This window comes from Octodon degus, unplaced genomic scaffold (assembly GCF_000260255.1).
Source record: "Octodon degus isolate 3935 unplaced genomic scaffold, OctDeg1.0 scaffold00001, whole genome shotgun sequence".
In the NCBI taxonomy this organism is placed as follows: domain Eukaryota; kingdom Metazoa; phylum Chordata; class Mammalia; order Rodentia; family Octodontidae; genus Octodon; species Octodon degus.
In genome coordinates this window covers 37,570,414-37,585,213 of record NW_004524577.1, presented here as the reverse complement: position 1 = coordinate 37,585,213, position 14,800 = coordinate 37,570,414, and the positions used below count along the sequence as shown (strand labels likewise).

General features: G+C 41.9%; 1 protein-coding gene across 3 annotated transcripts in view; it reads right to left on the bottom strand.

Annotated features, from left to right (window-relative positions):
• Nucleotides 1-13,263: 13,263 nt before the first annotated feature.
• Ankrd55 (ankyrin repeat domain 55) overlaps nt 13,264-14,800 on the bottom strand; it is a 99,561-nt gene continuing 98,024 nt past the window's right edge. For all 3 annotated transcript variants that reach the window (XM_023708800.1, XM_023708809.1, XM_023708825.1), the window contains one exon: nt 13,264-13,586. In XM_023708800.1, coding sequence (XP_023564568.1) covers nt 13,474-13,586 — 113 coding nt within the window. In that variant the 3' untranslated portion in view covers nt 13,264-13,473. The remainder of the gene's footprint in view (nt 13,587-14,800) is intronic.

Sequence of the window (14,800 nt, the reverse complement as noted above, 5' to 3'; positions counted from 1 at the left end):
AACAGTTGTTCAGAAGCTGGAATCCCAGGAGGCTGGCAACAGGAGACAGAAGCAACCAGTGACAGACTTCGAATACAGCTTCCAGTTGTGAAACAGACACAACCTAGAAGTGTCGATGGCAGTAACGTTGGGGTCTCTGCATGAAGCTGTTTGCAATTGTTCTCCCTTTGCTGGGGGTGAAGCAAGGGCCTCTTGCTCACAGGGCAAGAGTGCTATTGAGCTGCACCCCCAGCCCCAAACTGTTCCGATCCTTTCAAATAACAAAATGTTCTGGGATCTTGAAAAGCTATGAGACTTGCCTGAGATTTTATCTGCAGCTTGGCAAAATGATCCACTAATTCAGTTTACTACTGAGTGTTGTGAGATTAAAACAGCTTTCACATCCACAGTCTGCTAAAACTACCTTCTTCAAGGAGTGGGTCATGCATAAATTTTGGAATATTTGTTTAAAAAGATGTGCATTTTAGGGCCAGCCAAGTAGCTCAGCAGATTAAAGTACCTGCTTAGGCAGATGCAGGGGCCGGGAGTTTGATCCTCAGACCTGCCATGCTGGCCCTGCCCTTGGGGTATGCTGAGACCACGACTGAGACTGGGCGTGGTGGCGCACACCTGTAATCCCAGCTCTTGGGAGGTTGTAAACAGGCAGATCACTACGAGTCCAATCTACGTAGTGAGACCCTGTACACTCTGTACACACTGTCCTAAATACAAAAAAAAAGTGCGTCTGGATTCTGTAGGGCTCCTATCATGTGCGTGCAACACACACAGACACAGATACACACACACACACACACACACACACACACGCACACGCACACATACACACAGCGTGTAAACATAGACTTTCACAGCTGCTAAGGTTTTTACTTTTCGGCTAAGGTATTCAGAAATGTTTTAATTCAACATGTTCCTCTTATAAATGGAGAAAACAAACTTTTGTGTCATCGCTTTCAGTTACCAAGTTCTAGGATTTTTATGGCATTGGTAGCTACTCACTGAAGATACTGAAATAAATGATTCTTTTCTCTTGAGGGTAGCAAACTCAAGGAAGTACTAATCCTGGAAACACAAGCTGGGTCCTTGCTGCTTTGGGACACACAGGAGACTGCTTCTTCTTCTTATCATTTTAATTAGCCCAGGGATCTGCCTGCCTAAATCACCACAGCACTAGAGCAACAGTGGAGCTCCGGGAGCTCCACACAGAGAGTTGGTGGTTGCCCTTTTGTAAAGACAGGATTCTTTCTATCCAGAGAACATGCTGGCCCTAGCCTGTCCAAAGTTTAGTGACTCCAGGATGATCTTCCAAAGGAAGAAGCAAGGAGGAGTGCAGAAACTTTGGTGTCAGCCACACTCCATCCATCTCCTGGTTTTCCTTCTGAATTAGCCATTTAATCTCAGAAAATTGCCTCTCCCTTGGCAGTGATAAAGCAATTCCCATAACAATCATGATAAGCGGAGGTAGAAGAGCAGACACCTACAGACGGGGTTGGCAAGCATTCTGCTTGGTGAAACACCAAAGCCCTTACTGGTCTCAGTGCACATGCCTTCTGTTCTTATGCCCCAACTGTCATGGCTCCCTGTAGCAAGTGGGAGTGGGCGGCCAAAAATCAAAATAAAGAGGAAATAATCTGATGCTGTGAGTGTTCATGTTTTGAATATTTAGATAAAAGCCAACTAATGAGGACCATATGCAGCCTGGCCTTGGGAAAGCTCTTGGGCTTGGCTACAGTTCTCCGGTCCAGCCTCTCATTGACCTCTTTGCAGCCGGGAGACTGCAGGAGAAGGCCCGGACACAAAGATGGCTTGGTCTCAGGATTTCCCAGCATAGTTCCAGGCTGACTGTGCCAAGAAACTACCCTTGTGCTAACTCTGGACTAAAAGTCTCTTCTAAGGCCTGGTGTGGTGGCACCTGCCTTAACTTAGCACTTAGGAGGTTCACTCTGAGTTTGAGGCCAGCCTAGGCTACATAGTGAGTTCAAGGCCAACCTGAATTGCACAGTGAAATCCTGTCTCAAAAAGAAAGAAAGAAAGAAAGAAAGAAAGAAAGAAAGAAAGAAAGAAAGAAAGACTCTTCTACCTTTAAGAGTGTATACTTCGTTATTATTTTAGGATGCTTGTCACCAAGTTCTGCACTCAAAACTAATAAACACCCTGGTATTCTGCTAAGAATGTCCTTTACGCTTCTAGATGTGGATGTCTCAAATCTTATTCCTAACATTTTACTTTTAATGCAAACTGATACAAATCATCCTTTCATAGAATCATTATTGATCTCAGTCATCATACTAATCAGGGGACCAGGGCAAATAAGAACTATTATGACAGCTCCCAGATCTGAGACCTATTAACCATTTGTCATGAACGTGAAGCGCTTCGACCATGTCTAACACAAAAGAATATCTGCTGCGTCAAAAAATAAAATCAACACACAAGTTGCTGAAGGATCTCAGCTGGCTGTTGTCTGTGATTCTGTATTTACACGTCGTGGACCTGCAGCTCTAATCACCACGCGTAGAATGTCTGACGGACCAGACAGACGACTTATAGTCAGAGAAGCGATGAGGAAAACGGAAAGTGAAAACAAAGCAGATCAGCTACTTTCCTTGTGAAGGTTAAAGCAGCCTTATCCTGTCAGCTCAGGCTGGCTTGTCTGTGAATTTAGCTAACACCCGTCTCTCTTTTGATTTCTTGGAAGGTCAAGTAAACAACTCGCTTTGGAGCTTGGCAGTGCGGAAGGTCAGCATGAGCTTTGGTTTTGGTTCGGTCTCTGGGGCTTAGCCCAAGAGTCCCGCCCAAGCCAGAAGCCTCACACCGAGTTATATAACAACTGCCATTGTTCCTCCTGTCCCTTGTGACTTCAACTAAACACATTGTTTTCTACTGTTCCAGACTCCCCACCGAGCTCCCTCTGTTTCTCTTTTTCTTTCCTGTCCTCCTTGCTGCAGGTTCAGATGTCTGTTTCTGTTCCTAATTTGTATTTTTCTCCCCTCCATCCCGCATCCTCTGGCTGTAAAAGTCCCTTTCATCGCGTCCCGCCCTGTGGCCTCCAGTTCCTTCTCCTCCATCAAACATCTTCTGAAAAGTTCCTCTTAATGAAATCTCTTTTTTTTTTTTTTTTTGCATTTTTAAAGGGTCTCTAAATTCAGTGGCACTTCACCTTCTGTTTTCCTATTTCTTCCCTTACATTTTGTCATTGTCACAGGAGATACAACTGGGGGGCTGGGGGACGGGGTGCTCAGGGCTATGAGCAGCAGCAGCAACCCTCTCATTTATGAAATCTCTGAGACTGTATGTCGCAAAGTAAAAAAAAAAACAGAACCTGAGATAATAACAGTTTTTGTAATTGTCTTTTTTGTATAAACGCAACCTGAGGAATTTTAGTAGGCCTCCTAGACAGGAGCTTGAGAGTGGGCTTGAGAGTGAGCCGGCGCCTTGTTTCATTTGTAAGTGCACATAGTTTTTGTGCTTTGCTTAATTGATCTTTAACTGGGGAAAGGGACATCAGCAACAGATAGCAACTGGTAAATGAGAACAAGGGAACTGATTTTATTATTTTTTTTTAGAGACTAATGTTTCTTCTGAGGTTTGCCACTCTCTTTCCTTATGATGCTGGGCGTTAGTCCACAGTCTTGTATGTGTGGTAGGCAAAAGCTCTGTCCTCAGCTATACCCCAGCCCCCCACCCGACTTTTTATGATGTTTTAATTAAGAAGTATTTTCATTTGCATCAAAAGGACACCAGCAATGTTGGCAGGGGAACATAACTTAGACAAATGCATGTCTTCAGGGTCTAAAATTCACTTTCCTTTTCAGAAGTTGTCAAGAAGACATATTATTTATTTATTTATTTTATGTATTTAGTACAGGGTCTACAGGGTCTCACTGCGTAGATCGGACTGGTAGTGAGTTTCCCATTTTCGGCCTCCCAAGCCCTGGGATTGCAGGTGCACACCGCTACGCCCAGCCTCAGTCGCTGTCTCAGGGGGGCAGAGCTGGCACGGCAGGCTGGTAATTGAACCCAGGCCGCTGCGTTCTGCCTAAGCAGGAGCTTTAGTCCGCTGAGCTATCTGGCCAGCCCGAAGAAGACTTATTATTCAGATTAAGTATAATTGAAAAAAAAAGGCAATTATTCCTCTGTGTCTGTAGGTGAGATTTTAAAATAGCAACAACATTATAGCAACGCATTACTTCTAGAAAATCTATTCTGATCATAACATGGTCTGCAAAGTTAACTTTCAAATGCTGAAGATAGAACATAGCAGAGCAGCTTCTTTATGTGTTGTTCTGTGCTTCTTCATTGACTATGCACCAACCTCCTACACAACCAAAGCACGGTGGGACGATCCTATCCTCACCCTGTGCCCTGTGTCTTTATATCTGCACATCGTGGATCTGTCTGTTTCTATTGCAAGGGTTGATGAGTCCTGTGGGCCCCTGTCCTTCCTTTGCCCCTTTTAGAGTTCATGAACACTGCATGATGGGAAAGTGGTGAAGAATAATAAGAACCAGTTTGTTTTGTATTTGGAAGGTAGTTGTGTTAAAAGGCTTGAAGAGAAAGCAATGGATAGTCCATCAAAATGCTGAGGCTCAGGAACTTTCCAGGCCTCTCTGCTTTCTGCTGGTGGAATTGCCCTTGAGGAAAGTTGCTAGGTCCTGGTAGCCCTGCTCCTGCTTCCAGAGGAACGAGTCCTTTCCAAAAGACTAACCAAGGAAAAAGGTCAGTTCCACATGAAGTATCACTTCAAGAAAAAAAGAAACACTGATGTAAACACTTATGTAACTAGAGCAACTTTGTCAATATACTAAGATTTCTTTTTTTCCAACAAGGGACTGATGCAAAAAAACAAAACAAAAAAAAAACAAAAAACAAACCAATGCAGATTTTCTCACACTTTGGCCCTGTACCAGCTACAAAAAGACTTGTTGGCCTGAACTTTAGCATTTGAAGAGGTACCATGTTAACATTTTGGATTGTCATTTTTAGTTTCCTTCATGTTTGCACTTGTTTAGAGTTGTTTTTATTATTATTTTTTTAAGGCTCTGAGAATGTGGCTCTGGGACTCTATAACTTTGAGTGGAAGAATGAAAACAGAGAAATAATTTTGAGATAATATTTTTACCTTTAAAGGTAGTTTATTGGCCTCAAATCATACACAAATGAAGAACCTGAACAAGGAATATAGTGGAATCACTTTTTTCTCTAATACATTTAGGAAAATCTAGTGAACTTCCTACATTTGTCATGTCCTTTTAAGTTTATGTATTCTTTTCCCTGCAGAAGCTACCGCAGTGTAAGCAGTCAATTATATCTGTTGCAAGAAACGAATGGGTGCACAAATGCATTACAGTCATTTTGGGGATCCAGAAAAAGCTAAGTCAAGTCCAAAGAATAGGTGGCAGTAAAAGGGATAAATGGTAACAATAGGAGCAAACTCCTACAAGGCCATCCTGCCTTTTGAGTGATGTTGAGTTTTAGGACCACGCAACTTAAACTAACTTTTCTCCTTACTAATAAATAGTGATGGTGATGCAGCTAGCTTGGTCATTCAGGCCCAGGCCTGGCCATTTCTGCACACACACATATGCACGGAAACCTATGTTTTGTCTGGTTGTAGGATTCTTGTTTATCCCTCTTTGTCCTTTTTTCTGCTGTTATTTATACAACACAACAGACTAGGTTTTAGTGAAAAGTGGTTAGTTTTGGCTCATGGCTCTACAGATCCAAAGAGGAAGAGCTATCTGGTGACTCTCTCACAGGTAGAGTGCTGGGACAGCACATGGCCTCGTATGCCAAGGGACACGGAGCATGCATGTGTGTGCTCTGTGTGTCCTTCCCCTCTGGTCTGTCTGTTCCTTAAAAAGCCACCTGTTTTCAATCAGAAGCCTCCACCCTAATGATTTGAATTTTAATCACCTCTCAAAGGCCCCACCAAAGTGTGATTCAGTTTTCATCCTCTTATTATCTCACAGTGGGAATGAAATTTCAACACACGAGACCTTGGAGGATATACTTACACCTTAAATTCTGCAAGAGCTGGCTACAGGGAAGACAGTGTCATATTCACTTCCTGCTTGAGTTGGACTCTACTGGCTTCCGTGTTTAATTCTTAGCTACAGGGGGAAGGGCAGGCTTTCACTTCCTGAGTGTTAATAGAATATAGACCTGGTAACAAGAGCACACATGAAGCCACTAGTGTCTGAATTAAGATCAGATGTCCCATTCTGCACAGAAAACACTGATTAAACTGATCTGTTGCTGTTAATAAGTTCTGAAGGTAACCAGGAGACACAACAATCATCTAGGAATACTCAGAAAGGTGTGTGCGACTCATGACGTGCTCTCACGGGAAATCTCATTTTGGGTGGAGCACTGAATAATACAAGCTTATATTACATGGGTTTCATTAACTCTTGGATTAAATTATATACTGTCAAATGTTAAAAGATATAGCCTAAGCCTACTATGTTTACCCTCAAGAATAAGTTATCCAGAAAGAGTGTTATTGAAGGGCTGTGTATTTTGTTTCTGCTTTTTTTTTTTCTTCTTTTGAGACAGGGTCTCATTATATAGTTCAGGCTGGCCTTGAACTCACAGGATCCTCCTGTCTCAGCCTCCCAGTGCTGAGATTATAAGGATATACCACCTGGCTAAAGGGGCACCTCTTAAAACTACTATTTAACTTAAAAGGCTAACAATTCTGAAAGATGTTTTTTAAAAAAATCCTAACCTGTGGTATTTGTCAATTTCCATGGTACAAAGATTCCCACCATGGCTGCTTTCAAGAAATCAATGATCAAACAAATTCATAAAATTCCTGAATATTGGATTTAACAGCATATCCACACAATAAACGCTTATTCCTTTCAGAAGTCTTTATTAGATTCATACTGGGGGCTTTATGGAAGTTTGAACCTTTGTTCAGGCTGGAAAGGCTAGGTGTTTTCATAGAAATATACTGCTTGTGTGCTCTACTGTGGAGACGGAGCAGATAAGACTTCAGGGAGAGGCGATGCCTTAGATCTTTTGAACTTGCTTTATTTTTCTATTTATTTTCATTAATTTCCCAAATGACTGGCTCAAAGAACCAGTACCCTAGATTCTAGGGTTGGGAGTGAGCCATTTAAGACGAGCGTGTTGCATTGGTGTTTCGCTTTCCTTGATTCATTTGTCATATGTCTCAGAAAAGTCTGTAGTGGCTTCCTTTTAACTGGAAATGCTGGTTGGATTTTCCTCCTGCTTACTGTTTTTCTCTTACATGCTTTCAGGATTCCTACTCCTCTTCTCTAGTTTAACCCAATGGACAAAGAGAATGTTGGTAGCCCAGAAAGTGAGCTCAAGTCCAGCCTACACTGCAGAGCGAGACCCTGTTTCAAAAAAAAAAGACCAAAAGAAAAACAAGCTTTGTAGCCCAGTATGGTAACAATAAATGCGATATGATTAAATCTACCTTGTGAGAGAGGGTGAGGTGGAGAAGACGCTTTGGCCACGTCCTGATCGGTGGCCAAGGTCCGCAGTGCCCATCAAGGGACTTGGGGCTGAGGCCCCCGCCTCAGCCTATTTGTTACAATTATCTGGGTTCTGAGATATGGCTTTGTTCCTAATAACCTGTCTTTCAGTTATCAGTATCTAGCCATTCAGTAAGTATAATTGCCTTCCATAAAAACCTTTTTTGAGTACTTTCATGTCCCATAAGAAGCAAAGGAAATAGCCAGCTTCCTTCATTCCTCGATATCATTAATCATTATGTCTCTGGCTCAGGTTCATTTTTAGTGGGTCAGACATGCTGTCCATGGTTTGTATCTGGGCTCAGTTGGTCGTGGATTTGCTGCCATGTACAGCCGATTATGGGCTATTTTGTCCTTCACCTTATCTTCCCGTCTTACAGCAGACCGCAAGCTCCAAAAATTCAACTTCCTGTCTTGATGTCCACCTTGTAGAGTCCACTCCATCTCCCTAAAGGAGCTGGATGTCTCTCTTTCGCTCTGTATTCCTCATCTGCGGCGCACTGGCCACTCGCAAGGTGACTTACTGTCCACTGCTGATAACCTTTTTACTGGAGATTTAATGATCAGCAAATTACTTCCTGTTTTTCTCTTATCAGTGTGAATGTTACCTTTCTTCTTCTAAGTGACAATTGCGCTAGTGCACTGTCCTGACTGGAAGCTCCTCAGCTTTTGGCATAGTTTACTCATTGACTTCCTACACTGGATTTCCGGGAAACTCACTCAATCCAGAAAAAACGGAATTAGGTGAGTACAAAGGCCAGGATGGAAGTCACTTGCTTTGAGAAACTATAGTTTTGATAGTTTTCATTTGCCAGGATCAACATTTTCATGTTAATGTTTAGGAAATATGTAGTTCTGATAGAATGTTTTCATATTAAAAAATATCGTTTGCCCTTGAGACGTAAGAAAGTCTATCTTCTCCTTGGGAGAGCTGCTATCATGGTGTTTTGTTAATTTAGGGTTTTGACTTGGATACTATATTTTATGCCAAAATCAAATACATTTCTTTTTAGTATCTCGCCTAAGCCTATGGTGGATTTCAAAGAGATGTTTTTAAAAGGTTGTTTTTTAAGTGCCAGGAAGTCTTTGCTTAGAGATATGCAGTGGTAAATTTCAAAGGGTAAAGGCAAAAGTGAAATTAATGGTTATGTTTGTCTTTCTGGAAGGCGCTATATTTCTAACCGGTCTCCTGGCGGGGCTTTCTTACGTCCTACGAAGTGTCAAGCTATCTCCTCTGATATAGTTGGAAGGAACAATAAGCAAGAGTCACAGAAATTATTTGGACTGGCTTAGTCACAGGAAGAAGAGAATACTGGAGTTGGGTTTACTGGAAGAAAGAACACCTCTGTTAATCCAGGTGGAAACTAAAGGGAACTAAGAAAAGTGGGAAAAAATAAATAATTTTAACTTCCAAGAACTCTGAATAGTTTTGGCAAAGTATCAGGTTAGTGGGCACTTTCCACAAACTGTAATAGCAGCTGCACTTTACCTGCATAGATGTATAAGGTGATTTTAAAAATAATTAGAAGAGTGGCATTGCCAAAGGTATACAGCACTATGAAGTGTAAGTGAATGTTCTGGGATAGAGAATTGGTGGTTTGGGCATTCTGGATATAGATTATGGGATTAGAGCAACCTTACTTCTAAGCAGTGCCATGCTGTATGAGTTTCTGCAAATTATTTCTCTTTCTGATTTGAATTAGTTGTCTATAAGTGGGCGAGGGTAAAAAGGCATATCTTATAAACTGATATAATTAAAATGAAATTTTAATGCACAATTCTGGCCCACCCTGGGATGCTCCTTGCTCTTTGGGCAGGCCAAATACCTCAGTGGATCAAAGTGCTTGCAAGCAGGCTCAGGGGCCGGGGGTTCGATCCCTGGGCCTGCCGTGCAGGCCCTGCCCCCTGGGGCATGCTGAGATGGCAATTGATTTATTTTTTAAAATTTTTTGTTTTAATTTTTTAATAGATTGCAAATTGAAAATAAATTATTTACAAACATAAAAGAATATAACAATAAAAATTATCCAAAATAAAAATGAAGAAAGAATTTACAGATCACTCATAATAGTTCACTGTGTCAAAACCAAGAAACTTATGTTCATATAATTAGAATTCTCAAACTAGAAAGGAGTAGGCAATAAATATTTATTTATTTATTTATTTTAAAGAGAGATAGGTCCTCCTATAATTGTAGCATTTGTACATAATCACTTAAACTTTCTTGTGTACATTTTTTCCAGCTTTTCATAAAGAAGGTTTTATCTACACACACACACACACAAATGTTCTGTGGCATTTCTTTTGACTCTTACATTTTCAAAATCTATATATGATATCGAAGACATATTTCCGTGTCAATACAAGTTCTAGTATTGTATTGGTGGACGTGCTGCTTTTCATTTTATGAATGTGCCATCTTGTATTTATCCAATAATATTGTTATGTTTTCTTTTCATCATTTTCTGTTACAAACAACGTTACAGGAAACAACCTGACAGCTAATTGCATCCGCATTGCCTGGGAGTGTTTCATTAGGCCTAAGTCCCTGTATGCTCTCATTCATAAAGGCAGAGTGCAAGGACTCTGTGTCTTCTCCTCTTGATAAAAGCCACAAAGGCAAACTGGAAGAATCCTCCCAGGCCTTCTGGCTGTGCATGTCCAGTGAGATGGCAATTGAGACTGGGCATGGTGGCATGTGCCTGCAATTCCAGCTCTTGGGAGGGCTATAAAAAGGCAAATGGCTATGAGTCTGATCTAGTAATAAGAGCTTGAACACCCTGTAGACCCTTCCCTAAAGATATAAAGAAAAAAAAAAGAATGAATGCGAAATTGTGATTTTTGCATGTGCAAAGAAATTGATATATTCTTAACAATAAAGGAAGACGTGTGATCAAATAAGGCAGAAAGCCGTTTTATAAGAAAAAGCCTTTGATAGCTTTGAAAAAGTAGGCATTAACTGGGGTAACACAATCCTGAGATCATTTACAAAGAGGTTCACTTTAATATGCAGTTTTGGAGGTTTTGGCCCATGACGGGTTGACCCCAGACACTCATGTTAAGACCAGGATGGGAGGGGGCCTGGCCTTAGCTCAGTTGTTTAAGTGGCTGCTTCCACAAAGCTGTCAGCCTCAGGTTGCTGTAGTTTGATCCCCACAACACTCCAGCCAGCCAAACCACCCTGAGGGCATTCTGAGCAAAAAAAAAAAAAAAAAAGACCAGGATGGGAAAAAGAGGGAGAAGAAGGGCCGGGTGGTGTCCACTGTCCCACTGGAGGGCACACACAATGAGTGGAACACCTGCACGAGGCCCCACCATTTCCCTGAAGCACCAAGTTATGGACTAGTATTTTAACATGTTGGCCTTTAGGGCCATTGCAAATCCAAATTATAGTGTTTACTATCTGATTTGGCCAGCAAAGTAATGTCCAACAGTGAATCTGCCCAATAAACAAACTTACCTGATGGACAGTTAATCTATTTAAAGGACAGTTATTCTATTTAAAGAAGTGGTTATTGAGTAGCATGTTATATTGTCATAGCCAATAAACACAGCGACATATGTCAAAGCCAAAGATCAGCAGATTCTTTGGGTGTCTCTGTGTGTAAATAAGTGGGTATTTTTTATAGGATGTAACATTTTCCAAAGCAGTATAATTTATTTACAAGTTGCTTTGACTTCTTAGTTATCCACTTAGTATCAGTGTCTTTAAATGATCACTTTGGAGCTGAATTTTGTTAGTTTGGTAATCTTTAATGACTCATAAGTGTTCTATTTTTCCCCTTTCTGGACACTCACAAGGATTACATTTCTCTATCCCAGTGTTGCTTTGAAGTTAGCAGTGTCTACAGAATTTGATTTGGCAAATTAAATCTGAGAGAAAAAAGGAGATTCATGTCTCACTTCCACTACTTCGATCATCAAGGAAGCATATGTCAGGGTGGAATCCACTTTAGCTAACCCTGAGGCAGGTGTGGAGCATGTCCTGTAGCTGTTAGCCCACAAGGCTTCGGAGTTAGCGTCAAGAGAAAGGTTAACCCATCCGGACAAATGGGTCTAGGTGGTGCAGGGCAAGGGGTCTACTAGTGGATAGACATGGGGTGGGAGGCAGCCTGGTGACACACTGGCCAACCTAACACTCTGATGTCTACAAAGAATGATTCCTCAAAAACAGACATGGCCCACAAACACAACAGAAAGAGACCCCTCCAGAAGTGGTCCTGAGAGCTCTGACATTTGTACCAGGACTTGCCCACCTTTGACCTACTGCTCAGTATCGGTGGTTGTACTAAGGCTTTCTGTTCTACAGTCTCCGATTCACTGCCATTGTCAAGATGGAGCCATTGCCTTGCGTTTCCACATCGCCCCCCTTTCCAACTCCCTTGAATGCTCTACTTCCTTTAAAAAAAACCCAAAAAACCAAAAAACTGAAGTCATTGAAGCCATGTGATGTCCATGCGGTATCCTAGTACTTGGGCGGCCGAGTCAGGAGGCTTGAGTTCAAGGCCAGCCTGCCTGCACAGGGAGACACTGTCTTAAATTTATTTATCTTTTTTAAATGATTGACTGTCTGTTTTGTGGAGCCAACAAACCAGACTTTCTAGTTTATGGTAGATTCTGACCTCTGTAAACAAATGATACTAATACAAGGCTGTAAATGTTATCCTTAAGGTACTTACAAAACAATATGCAGACAGAGAACTAGCTTGGAATAATTGCCATCCTTTTTGCTTTCTTCCTTTGCAGGCCTGGAGATTGAGCTCAGTAGTATTCAGCTATATCCCTGGTTTTAATTTTACTTTTTAAATTTTGAGACTAGGCCTCACTAAACTAGTAAGTTGCCAAGTTGCCCAGGCTGAGCTTGGACTTGTGATCCTCCTGCCTCTTCCTCCTAGAGTGCTGGGATTTTAGGTGTTTGCTGCTGGGCCCAGTGAGTAACCCTCATCTTGTGTGGCTAAGCCTTGACCTTTTTGTACCCCCAGTCAATCCACACAGCAGGCACCATCTTAGTTAGTAGGAATCTTTCAAAACTTTGCTTAGTCTTCACATTGGGAAAGTATCAAGTAGGCAGAAACCATGATTATTATTGTTATTATTATTTGGTACCAGGAATTGAACTCAGAACCTTGCACTTGCCAGGTAGTTGGTGTGCCACTGAGCTAAATCCCCAGTCATACCATTATCTTGAAACAGAAGGAAAAAAAAAAGATTTATTAAAAACATAATTGGAGGAACACACGAGAAAGGCCTGTTTAATTCTGGTGGGCCAGGATGTCCGGATGCCTGGCCAGCTTATGTGACCTGCTCACTATTGAAATAATCAATCACATCTGAGGATAACAGTGGATAGAAATGATCAAATCATAAAGCAGAGACATAAACACTGCCAAGTGCTTGGAACTGCTTCCAGGAACTGACAATACTAGAAAATATTTTGCTGAAGATCGTACTTTTAAAAAAACACAGATTGATTATAAGAATTTATTACTTTAGTTCTAATTAAGTTGTGTCAACCCCATGTAGAACTGTAATATGTGTGAATAAAAAGTCTAGAATGTCCTTTAAAAAAACTTTTTATTCATCAAAGCATACATTAAAAAAATAAAATCATTCAGCAAACAAATAAAACAGTGAACATGCCCCAAAGCAAACCAAACTAAGCTGTTTCCCAGACAATAGATACATTACTGTGAATCATTAAACATTTTAACATTTAGACATTTTAAACATTTGAGCATAAGTCACATAAAGCCATGGCCTTGCTATGAATGCACAGTGAAACACTGTATTCTAAGTACTTAGGAGGAAGTATCTTTATTTGGGATAAGGAATTTTGAGTTGTAAAATTGTGAATGGCTTATAGGATACAGCTTTCTATATTAGTCTTTATTCTTATGAACCACAGCAGTCTTGCCCTCTGAGAGCCGAACAAAGATGACATGTGTATTTCTGCCGCTAGCAGCAGTGGTTAATCTGCACTGCCGGTGGACCTGGCCGTGCTCTCCGCGGGGGTGCCGTGCCCCCGCTGACTGGGAATCGCAGGAAGCACTCGGTTTGCTCGGAGAGGTTCTCCAGATAGAACTGGGGGGAAAGCACAGAACGGGGGAAAGCTTGAGATCTTCTTGTCTCAGGTGCTCCTGCGGAGCCATGTGGGAAAAAGAGGGTTATTTTTTAAGAAGTGGGGGCATTCCGATGAAGGTCGTGTTGCTGAGAGCTGGATTGCTGAGGAAAGCTGTGTGTGTGTGTGTGTGTGTGTGTGTGTGTGTGTGTGTGTGTCTTCAATTTACCGCTGTGGTCAGGGATTTCAGATGTGTATAGATACAAGACCAAGTCGTGCTTGCTCACAGCGCGGACGGATTCTGCATGCCTGGTGGGGCCGCTGTGGGTGGTTAGCTCAGTCTATGGCCCGGAACCTGCCCTAAGACATTCGTACTATACCTTTGTGCAAACCTGTGAAGGGTCTCAGTTCTTTTAAGAAGAGTTCAGCCCTTTTTTTCACCCCCTGGGGTGACCAGAGACTTTCGGCTTCTCTCCTGAATACTGTGAAAAGCAAAGCCGCTGAACTGTGCCAAAGCAAACGCCTCTTTGACTTCTCTAACTTCCCCCTTCAAGTCTGAGGCCTCTCTCCCTAACTAGATGGCTTCGTGGCTGCAGTTCTGCTTAAAGATGGTTTCGGACCTGAATTTCAGGCAACGCTGAAAGTAGCCACCATCCCAAACTCTCACTTTAACCAACCTGTCAGGGCAAAAGAATCCTCTATCAAGGAGGAGACCTAAGTTTCTGTCTCTAACTCTAACTTGGAAGAAATGATTCCACTTCTTAAGTTTACTCATCTACAAAAAGATAAGGTTGTCCAAAGACCCCGTCAGTCACTGTTTTTACTTAAAGAGTTCTAGGACTCTTAGTTGGACCCCTCTAAACTCCAGCCTGGGGGAGAAAAGACATGCTGGATATTTATTCTGTGTAAACTGCTGAATGTTTTACATATGTAGATCGATTCTGAAGCTTTCCAACAGGCTTGACAGGCTGCCACTGTGGTATGGGTTAAGGAGCTTTAAATAGTCCAACCCACAATTAAGAGGGGGGTCCTTTATATGAGAGAGAGAGGAGAGAGAGAGAAAGAGAGACAGACAGACAGACAGACAGACAGACAGACAGACAGACAGACAGAGGAGAGAGAGAGGCAGACAGAGAGAGGAGAGAGAGAGAGGCAGACAGAGAGAGAGACAGAGAGACAGAGAGAGGCAGAGAGAGAGAGAGAGAGAGACAGTGTGTGTGTGTGTGTGTGTGTGTGT